The 11254-nt window shown below is 35.0% G+C and overlaps 1 protein-coding gene across 1 annotated transcript; it reads left to right on the top strand.

Annotated features, from left to right (window-relative positions):
- Window positions 1-5947: 5947 nt before the first annotated feature.
- MIS18A (MIS18 kinetochore protein A) lies at window positions 5948-10353 on the top strand. Its single transcript, XM_015819443.1, has 5 exons — window positions 5948-6178; window positions 7225-7291; window positions 7705-7827; window positions 8858-8951; window positions 9376-10353. The coding sequence occupies exons 1-5, from the start codon at window positions 5983-5985 to the stop codon at window positions 9454-9456; spliced, it is 561 nt and encodes a 186-aa protein (XP_015674929.1). The 5' UTR covers window positions 5948-5982; the 3' UTR covers window positions 9457-10353.
- Window positions 10354-11254: the final 901 nt, after the last annotated feature.

Genomic DNA, 11254 nt, shown 5'->3' with positions numbered 1-11254 from the left:
TTTTCCTTCTCTGAAGCTTCTAAAATGTCCATAAGAACAGTAACCAATGTTGAAATAGTTTTCTTTAATCAGATCACTGCATAATAATTTTATGTGTGAATACTGTAACTACTGTTGAGTATTCATTTCTTGTTAGAAATCTGTCCTGTTTTAGAAAGCTTATAACTGTGTCCACAAAACTTTAAAATAATTGAGGTTTTACAGAAATTGCTTCAGCTAAATATGATTTCTCAGCTGCACAAACAGAAGCCATTCCTTTAATTCGAAGATACACAATGCACAAGGTTCATACAATCCCATATCTGGATCCAGAAAAGGCTGAAAGAAGACAAAATCATAGTAGTGTCAAGATTATACTTTGTTTTATGTTGGCTTTGTCAGGTTACCAGGCTAGTCTGTCATATCTATTTACAAGGAATTATCTGCCACATCATTTTACAAAAGTGCTTAGCTATTTTCCATAAGGGTGTAATGAAGTCTGACTTATGTTATGAATTAATTTATTATTATATTTATTAATATATATTAAGATTTTTGAGAAAAAAACAAATAGATGAAAAAGGGGGGCCAAAAAGGAAAAAAATGAAGTGAATCAAGGAATTTACAAGCAAATTTCATTTTCATTTTTTCATTTTATTAAATTTATACCCCGCCCTTCTCCCGTAGGACTCAGGGCGGCTTACAGCCAGTTAAAAACAGTTTAATACAATACAATAGAAATTTTAAAAATCATTAAAAATAAATATATAATCGGCCGCTTCTACTAAAATTTGGCTAAAAAACAATTTAAAATACCCCTAGGCCAGTCCTGCCCGCTGAAACANACCGCTCGCGCGGCCGCATTCTGGACTAACTGGAGCCTCCGAGTGCTCCTCAAGGGAAGCCCCATGTAGAGAGCATTACAGTAGTCCAGGCGGGAGGTGACAAGAGCGTGGGTGACTGTGCGCAAGGCATCCCGGTCCAGAAAAGGCCGCAACTGGTGCACCAGGCGCACCCGGTAAAACGCCCCCCTGGCCACAGCCACCAACTGGTCTTCCAGTGTCAGCCGTGGATCCAGGAGGACCCCCAAGTTGCGTACCCTCTCCGAGGGGGCCAAAGTTTCGCCCCAGGTATGGTCAGCTGACCATACCTGGGAGCCGGCAACCACAGCCACTCAGTCTTGGAAGGGTTGAGCCTGAGTCTGTTTCTCCCCATCCAGACCCGTACGGCCTCCAGACACCCGTACGGCCTCCAGACAAATTGGCTAAAATTAAATTTGTTAAGATAAACATTTTTAATATTAGTTTTATATAATTGAGTATCCTACATGATTATATTTAAAATCCAAGTAATATATAAACAGTAAAATGAGCATATTATAAATCAGAAAGTAATAGTGTATAATGAATGATAGTAATTTCTGTTGAAACAGATCACTGAAATTTGGAATATTATCACTTTATGCTAAAAGAACTGAAATTTTGGATGTGGTACAAACTCATATATGGTATTATGATCCTTAAATGGTTTCCAAATTAAAGTACATTCTGCATCCAATTTACTTTAGAAATATGAAAGTTATTTTGGACATATACTCCTACATTATTCTGGGAAGGAATTCTGTGTACTTTACAGAAGTGTAAAGAATCCTTGCAGCAATTAACATGTACAAAGCTGCTTCAGTGTACTTTGTGGGAATATAAACTTTGATAATATTTAATTAAATTGGCTGGAAAGGAAACTAACCTTTTATAAATTGTTTCAATCCATTAGAGATTGTTTTTCAGTGTTGTTGAGTTTTGCAACATTGCTACCAAATTATGGAAAAATGATCCAACCTGATTATTACATTTCCAGTAATTCTTAGAAAATGAACTATACCTGTCATTGGAAAATGTTGCCCAACACTATTGTGTACATTGCATTACAGAAACAGAAAAAATGTTTTTTTAATTTTTATAATAATGCTGCTTGTAATAGATGATATATTCTATGCAGATAAAAGGATGTGCAACTTTAATGTTGCATATACATACATACAAATGTTTGTATTTTAGAAAGTGAATAATTTATAATATAGAACCACTGTATTTTGTTTCACTGAATCTCAGACATAACTACTTTTAATTAGTCTTAAATATTGTTCAATCACAATTTATTTTCAATTAGGACAAAAGTCAATCTGCAGAGTCAGCCAGTTTTTTTTACAACAATCATTGTATATCATGTAAAAATACAAGTAATGTAATATTTCTATTAGTAATTCACCAGAGTAGAGCATCTGATTTTGGTTTTGTTCAATTTCCTAAATGATTTGAAGCATGATTTTGAGGTACTAAACTGTATACGTAAAGTTAACAACATTTTGTCTCATCTATGTATAAATCATTTGATATTTTTTTAGAAATTAAATTGTGGATTTCATATTTTCTGTTAAATCTACCCTTTTGTATTAGATACTACAATGATTGTTATATAACAAAAAAGCCAAAGTATTTTTTAAAAAAGAATGATTAAATGTTTTTTACAAAGGTATTCCTCCTAGCACATTGTACTATTTTAATATGTAGCAGGCTTCATATTTCACTTGTGAGAAGGTTTTACACCGAATTGTCCATATGGTGACATGGTAACCTATTATTTGAACACAGCCCTTCAATTTCTTCTCCTTGGTTATCTATAGATGTTCGTACAGTGTCATTATTAACAAGATTTTGATGAATAGTTTCTGAATAATTCCATGGAAACTTCCTGGATCCTCTAGTCCTGGGAACAAAATTGCTAAATTAAAATTGACTATATTTAAAGTATTGTCAGGTCATATGGGAGATCAATAATAACCGATAATCAAATTTCATGTAATAAATTTATTGGCTCAAATCACACTGAACTTTATAACAGTGAGGATTTCAACTGCATGTTTCAGTACTAAATAAGTTTTTGATAACAATGTCTCTATAATGTTTAGTCCCAGTAATATTTCTTTGGTCAATGCCCAGCAATGCAGTATTTATCTGTACAGATCATTTTCTGAGAGGTTGTCTATGTGAAATAGGTTATAAGATCAATGTATTCTGTAAATTATAAAACACTACATCAAAGATATATAAATTGCAAGTACATATGCAGACATTCTTCCCACAAAAAAATGATGTAAAAACTCATTTGTAGAAGTTTTGTAAAACATTGTAATCTTTAAAATAAAACAGCACTAAATTTGGCAGATTAGATCCAAATTTATTTCAATTTACTTTAGTTAAAACTAATCTTCTAACTAAAGTAAATTGACATGAATAAATTTGGATCTAACCTGCCAATTTTGTAGAAGGGAGTGAGGAAGTTTATAGGAATCTGATAGGTCTGCAGTATTCAGTAGATACCCTTCAATATCTTTTCTTGAGGTTCAAACAAATTTCTTTGGTTATTGGCCACATTTCCAATACTAAATGCATGCGATAAATATACAAATTGCTTGGGTTTATTTATTTGTATCTTGAAATACTCTTAAGCATCATGAGGACTTTACCATTGTTAAGAGGTGCTGAAAAAGTATTTTCAGAAAAACTGATTTGAAAATAATTAGGAACTCTCCTGACTATGTTTAATTTACTGTTATACTTTAAATCCAGTGGTGGGATTCAAATATGTGAACAACCGGATCTCTGTGGGGGTTTGCTTCTGGAAGTCCATTCTGGGCTTGGGCAACAAAAAATTAGCTACCGGTTCTGCCGAACTGATGCGAACTGGCTGAATCCCACCACTGTTTAAATCCAGTGGTTTATTAAATCATATGTAAGTTGGGGAGACATGATAGCAGTATTCCAGTATTTGAGGGGCTGCTACCAAGGGGGGGGGGTCACGTTATTCACCAAAGCTCCAGAGGGCAGGACAAGAAACAATGGTTGGAAGAGAAGCAACCTGGAATTAAGGAGAAACTTCCTGACAGTGAGGACAATTAACCAGTGGAACAGCTTGCCTCCAAAAATCGTGGGCGCTCCATCACTGGAGATTTTTTAAGAAGAGGCTAGACAGTCACTTGTCTGAGATGGTATAGGTCCTCCTGCTTGAGCAGGGGGCTGGACTAGGAAGACCTCCAAGGTCCCTTCCAGCTTCTATTTTCAGTATGCCAATTTTTCTAGAGCTGTACAAACTTTATAACTACAAACCCATTTGTAGAATAAAAGATATTTCACTCACTTCATGGATGTTCTACCAGATCGAGACATGTAGAACAAAATAAAGAAGAGAAATGCCACAAAAGAAACAAGTCCAATCCAAAAGCCTATGACAATTGAATCTGTTGAAAAATAAATTAGAACTCTTCAAATAAATATAAATATCAGCATATTTATATACATGTAATATACATGGCCTTTGTTGTTTAATTATTCAAGAGGTCTTCAGTGCTGTATTTAAAATGTATGCAACATTTCCACTACAAATGGAAACTATCATTCTCAGTTTGGCTGAGACTTACTGAGATCAATAAGTATTAAGGTACAGTAGTAGTGAAAGTTAAATGTTGATTTTGACAGTCTTAAACGTAATTAAAGTTGCAGGTGTACTTTCAAGACATATTTTTCTAATTCAACCCATTAAAATTAAATACATTTTTATTTAAATAAAACATGCTTACGATCTATTTCCTTTGTATTCCAGGTGTAACACTGGCCATCAAGATTACACGTATCTCCACCCCTAGAATTCAAGGTTTCCCTGAACTAGATTTCTCCTACCCTAAGATATTTATATCTGAATGACTTACTCTTTCATTTAAGGGGGGGATAAAATATTTATTCCTACATAGTGGAAAGAACAGCAGTACTTACATCTGTTGGCTTTCAGATTACTTGCATCAACTGGAGGTAGATCAAAGTAATCCAGGTAATATTCATAGGGCACAGTATAATTTGTTGCATTAGTCATTTCAGGAATACAACCAAGGTAGCTTTGGACTCTAATAGATCCAGCACAAAACTACAGTGTTTCCATAATGACACGCTGTAATTGTGTGAATAATTTTTTCATTTGACATCCTTAATTACCTTGAGATAGCAGAACTATTCAGGCTGACCTTCATTTCTGCTGTAACAGCTGCCAAATGCTAAAATGACACTGAATGTCTCTTGCTTTGAGTAGGAGCCATGCCCACTGTTATTGTTTGTGCTAAAATCTCATGCCAACAGTACAAAATACTTTGCATTCAGATTGTTGAACAACTGTTTAAATTCATTTTAGAATATCAGATGCTGCTTGTCAAGTCTCTTGATAGAAATCTGACAAGAAAGGACAAGGGTTACATAATAGATTTAATTAAAAACTTCATTTTGGGGTAGGGTTTGGGTGATTCAGCTCTCTGAATCCCAAAAAGTATAAACGTTTGAGAGGCCCAGCAGGGTCCCCACGACTACCTGTTAACACACGTTTAGGCTTTATCACAAGTTTCTTTTGTTTTTTTATACATTTACGCGGTTTTTTTAAAAAAAGAGTACAGTAGTGCATTATAGAATAGCACAGTCTAAATCAGTGTTTCTCAACCTTGACCATTTTAAGGCATGTGGACTTCAACTCCCAGAATTCCACAGCCAACATTGCTGGCTGTGGAATTCTGGGAGTTGAAGTCCACATGCCTTAAAATTGTCAAGGTTGAGAAACACTGGTCTAAATGCAAGCCACGATTCAGAACTAAATGAAACTGGCGTCCATATGTCTCGTTCTTCAGGCGAAACACGCTCGCAAGCTATCAAGCTCAGCTCCAAGCCGTTCGCGTTCAAAGAGCTTCCACCGCGAATCCACCAACGGCGGCCTTCGCAGGTGGCGGGAGAGCGTGAGTTAGCGCGCATGCGCCCAAATCCTCCCTCCCTCCTCTTGCCCCGCGACTGCTTCTGCCTCCTCTCCTCGGGAAAGAAAACGAAACAACCTGGTAGAGAGGGGCCGCCCGTGATTTCCGGTATTGAGGCAAGAGAGGAGGCGGAGTTCGGCGCGGGTGGCTTGGAAAAAAAAATGGCGGCGTTCCTGTTTGAAGAAAGCTCTCTGCCGATGGACACATTCTCTGACACACTAGGGCCCGATAACCAGGAAGGGCCGGGTGCGGAGGACCTGCCTATGGTGTTCCTCTGCGCCAGATGCAACCGGATTGTAGGAGACACGCTCAGCTGGGAGACTAACGACGAGGATACCAATTGCATCCTGCTTAACAGTCAGTGTGGGGGGGGGGGAGAAACCGCGCGCGGCTACCTAGCAACGCTGCGCGCGGTTGGTCGAAATTCTTTTCCCGCGCGTGCGCGTGCCGTTCCATTCCTCGAGGCGCGCGCGGCCTGCTTGTGGTCGAGGCAGCGGCCATTCGCGTCTTTCTCGGGCTGCGCTTCTGTGTTAACGTAGTACGGGTAGTCGTCGACTTACAACGGTTCGTTGAGCGACCGTTCTGAAAAAAAGCGACTTACGTCCATTATATCACCCTTGCAACCTTTGTAGCCTCCTCCCCACGTGTGATCAAAATTCAGATGCTTCGCAACTGGTTCGGACTTACGACGGTTGCCGTTTCCCGAGGTCACGTGGTTGCCTTTTGCAACCTTTGGCCAAGCAAAATCAACGGGGAAGCCAGCTTCGCTTAACAGGCCACGTTACCAACTTATCAACTGCAGCGATTCGTTTTAACAACCCTGGCAAGAAAGGGTGTAAAAATGGGGCGAAGTTCACTTAACAAATGTCTCACTTAACAACAAGGTGTGAGCTCAATTGTGGTTGTAAGTTGAGGACTACCTGTAGTCAGCAACAGTCTCTTCTAGGCTAAACGTTTCTCCCTTTCTCAGATTATTTAGATTTCTTTTTTTTTTTTCTTTTTTAATGTGTGTTGATTGTTGAACTTCAGTTGCGGAATCCCAAACCCAAGTTAAGTTGCAGTCTGAATTTGTGATCTGCAGCAAATTTCACGTGCAACAAAGCTGGTTTATCTGTTGCTTAGGTTGCATATGCTGTTTCACTGCATTGTATTGTTTTTTTTACTCACCTTTAGTTTTCTATGTTACATATTCATTTGAATGGCGGTTTTTATGCCCCCCCCAACTCGGAACGGAATATAAATGCTTTAATTGTTAAAACAAAAACTTTGTTATCTTTTTTGGCCCGAAGACTATCATACAATCTTGACATTGCTTTATGTATTCTTTGGTTTATTAAAGTGGCCTGCCTTTTTAAGAGAACATTTTGTTTCTGCTGCTTTGATGTGTACCTTTCACATTTCAGGTGTTACACGCAATGTCTCAGTAGACAAAGAGCAAAGACTTTCAAGCCAGGCAGGTGAAACTGGCTGGTAAGTTATGATTAGAACTTCAGAATGAAAGTTATAATTGACCTATAGCAGAACTTCATGTTGGTGTAGCTGATTATTTTTTATCAAAGTGGGGGTTTTTTTTGTTTTGACATGCCCATGTAGTTTAATAGTAACCATATTTAGATGCCCTACTGTTTAATTTATCTGAATCTAGCAAACTAATAGTAATATTTGTGTTAGACCAATTCATTATCACAACATAGTACTTTTTTTTTCATTTTTTTTAAATCAAGAGGCAAGAGAGAGGAAAATGGGAGATCAAACCTGAATGTGAGGATAAAATCTGTGAGAGATTATGTCTGTTTCTCCAGGAACTTTCAGTATTATTTGCTTCATTTGTAGGAAATCTAAATTAGAGCATATTATTAAAAATCTGATGTTTTGTTTTACAGTATTCTTGAAACCTTGTTTTGCTCTGGCTGCAGCATGAACCTTGGAAACATTTATAGATGTACCCCAAGACATCTTGACTACAAACGAGATTTGTTTTGCTTAAAGGTAGACTCTCTAGAAAGGTAAGTGAACTTACAATGGAACTTGCTAATCACATTTTCCTTATAATCTCTTAAGTAGAATTGGTTACTTCAGAGATTTAACTTCTTCACTTTCAGATTTTTATTTTGCTGCAAAGGCAAATAGAATGTTTCAAGTCTAATGGAATAATATTTATTACCTATTGCTTTAAATTTATGAAGCATCATTTTTTGTGCTACTGCTTTGTGGAAGAAGAAAAATACATCAGAAATGGCGGCCCTCATTTTTGTTTGATTTCAAGCATTGAGATTCTTTCATTTCTTCTTTCTCCCTCAAATATTATATCCATCTCTTTATGAAAAAATAAGTCTGTATAAGTTCCAGAGATAAGGAGTTATAATCACATATCTATAGTAGTACTTCAACATTGTTGACATTGTGTATATATTATTTACTTAGAATTCTGGTGTTTGCATAATTCTAATCACAATGGTTTTTCTTTTTTAAAGTTTTTGGTTCTAAATCTCAATGTGGGAATAAAATAGCCATCTGCAAATGAAAAAAATTAAGTTTAATAGCACATTTTTCAACTAACTAATGTCATTAAAACACAGCTCACAGAATCTTATGCCTTTTAATAAAAATGTAATAAATGTTAATCAAAATATGTTGGAAAGATGCTACTACATTCTTTGTGATTTTTTGCTACCATAGGTTAACACAGCTGTCCTGCAAATCTCCATACTTGGGTGGGAATCAGTCCTCTGTATTTTCAGAAACACTTGACCAATAAAAATCAAATATTCTTAGTAAACAAGTGAAAACAGAAAGTTACAATGTCTTCTGGACATTCTTTTTAAAATGACATTGAATTGGTTGATCATTTACTTATGTTCTGAATTCATAAGACTCATTAGTAATATTAGTGTTAATTATTACTACTACAGAAAAATGAGAATTGTTTTCTTTTCCTTAATCACTGCCATTGACGGATTCTATTGCAGTAAGTACTATAGTCATGATTGTTCCCATAAATGATTGTTATGCTACTTATAACTATAAATGTCTAAGTTATACCTTAGGGTCATCAGAACAAAAAGCTGACATTGATGAGGAACCTCTCACACTTGAAAGTCGAGCTAGTTTAGAAGAATCGTTAGAAAGGGTAAGATAATTATTCTGTATTTATATTTTGCCTTTTATCCTTATTTATTTAGATGTATTGATGGATTCTTAAAATCTTTTATTCATATATAAGTAAAATTCTGTCAATAGCAGCTAAGGGAAAATTTGGGTGGAAAAGAAATACATTTCTTTATCCTTTCCTGTGTACTTTTGTATGAAAATATAATTGTTTTTCTGATTAAACATATATTAGCACTAGTTTTATATGTTCATGCAACTGCTTAAGCTTTTTGCACAATGCTGGTTTGAGATCAATGTATCATGCAGTTCCAAATCCCTATTATATCAGTTATAAGATAGGGGAATGAAAGGTAGTATCCATTCTGACTGTCTTCAGATTGTACTGATGAAGTAGGAGAAAAGTGGTATATTAAATTGATTTTTTTTAAAATTGTATTTAACAGGCAGAAACAATACTGAAAGTACTAGCACAACGGTTATCTGCAGTGGAATCAAGTTTTGCAGCGTTTTACAATATTGGCTGAAAAATATGACTATTGCTGTAAAATTGTTGGATTACTGCAAGAGTCTAGTCACAAATTATAAAACTCTACTCAGTCTTCTAATTAAGAATACAGACACTTGAGAAACAAAATCTCTGAAGTTGAAGAAATTTCTAGGAAATCTTGTAAATACGCCCACATTGGTTCTTTTACAATATTTTTAATCTCAAACATTCTAAATGAAATTCCAATAATCTTGTCTGTATTTTTGTCCTTTCTGTTTTGTATACTGCATACAGTTTCTTACTTTGGTTGGCAGCTTAGATTGGAATGTACATAATCCACTTTTTGTGGAAAAGATGATTGGATACCTTATGGTTTTCAGAGCATTACAGTTGAATCTTTTATGTATTGTAGCAGCCATGTAATTGTCTACTAGTTTAAGATATTGATATATTATATGTAATATACTGGCAGAGGCTATATCCATACATATTACTTAGCTTGTATTGTTCCAATGTTTTTTTACTGTACTTTGAAATATTCAAGAATAAAAAAACTCTTCCAGAAAATTCAAACTAATGGCAAGAAATTCTTAATTAAAAAGAAAACCTAGAAATGAATTGACTGTACTAGATACTTTACAAAATAAAGTGGCAAAATGTACATAATTTAAAGGTTTGTCATTGTATTTTAGAAGAATTGTTTTTTTAATATCAGGAATGTTCTTTAAAAATCAAAATACTTAGTGCAGTGATGTAAACGTTTCAGTAAAAATAAAAAATTATAGTTGAACTGGAATTTAAAATTCAGTTAAGTTTTATTGTGAGTCTTTGTGCTTATTTATTACTTTATTCTGTAATGAAGTTACATGTAATTTGCCACACTGAAATGCCTTTTATGTTCCAAATAAATCTAGGTGGGATTAGTCATCACAGATTTCTCATTATGTTGTAGCACATTTTGTTCATCTAAATAGAACACATCATGCTGGTTTGTGTTTATTTTTTTCTTCTTTAGAAATGGAAAAAGCAGCTACTATTCATCAAGCTATAATTTGATACATAAAGTATATTATGTATGGATAGAATGGGGTATGTTGAATAAAACAAATTCTGTATTGACATGTTTTACACCGCATTGCTGCTTCTATATACAAAGAAACGGCTAACCATTGCCAATTAGGTTTAAAACCGTAGAATATCATACAGTAATAACAAACCATTTAATACTTCAAGAACAGGTAAATTTACATAAATTCTATTTCCAAAATCTATAGAAAAGCTAAGATTTAACTGCTCTTCGAAATATTGGCAGAGATGAAGATCTTTGTACAAGCATTTTCTTTCAGATCTGAATCAGTTACAAAAATGCATTATGCTGGTGTCTTCATTTAGAAACATGAAATTTATAACTAGGCTAACATTCCCGATCTTTTTTGTTATTAGAGTCTAACAGCATCTCTGGGAACAATGCAAAGGGATATCCTATAAAACCAATTACTCTTTTTTAAAGGCAGTAAAAGCTTGGTACCTTATAAGCCTGTTACTAGCAGGACTTTGAAATTTTAAGCATGCTTCCATGGTTACTCTTCTACCTGTTAAATTAGAAGTGCAGTCTTACTGCTTCATTGGAATGACCCTGATTGCACTGAGTAAGTTGTAATAATTAGCATGTACTGAATCATAAATCTAATGATTGGAATATATCAGTTCAGCTTAAAAATAGATAATAGAGACACATGCATTTTTAAATATGTTAATATAAATTCCAAGGTGTGTGGGCAGAAATCGTCAAGGGTAACCATGCATGAATTTTAATTGTTTTCATGGATTAATAG

Source organism: Protobothrops mucrosquamatus, unplaced genomic scaffold (genome assembly GCF_001527695.2).
Source record: "Protobothrops mucrosquamatus isolate PMUCROS unplaced genomic scaffold, P.Mucros_1.0 scaffold_149, whole genome shotgun sequence".
Classification (NCBI taxonomy): Eukaryota; Metazoa; Chordata; class Lepidosauria; order Squamata; family Viperidae; genus Protobothrops; species Protobothrops mucrosquamatus.
The sequence above is the reverse complement of the archived record's forward strand: the minus strand, read 5'-3'. Positions and strand labels throughout refer to the sequence as shown.

Coding starts and splice junctions, on each gene's coding strand:
- MIS18A (XM_015819443.1), top strand. CDS start 5,983: ATGGCGGCGTTCCTGTTTGAAGAAAGCTCTCTGCCGATGGACACATTC. Junction 6,179..7,224: donor CAATTGCATCCTGCTTAACA/GTCAGTGTGGGG, acceptor TTCACATTTCAG/GTGTTACACGCAATGTCTCA. Junction 7,292..7,704: donor CAGGCAGGTGAAACTGGCTG/GTAAGTTATGAT, acceptor TTTGTTTTACAG/TATTCTTGAAACCTTGTTTT.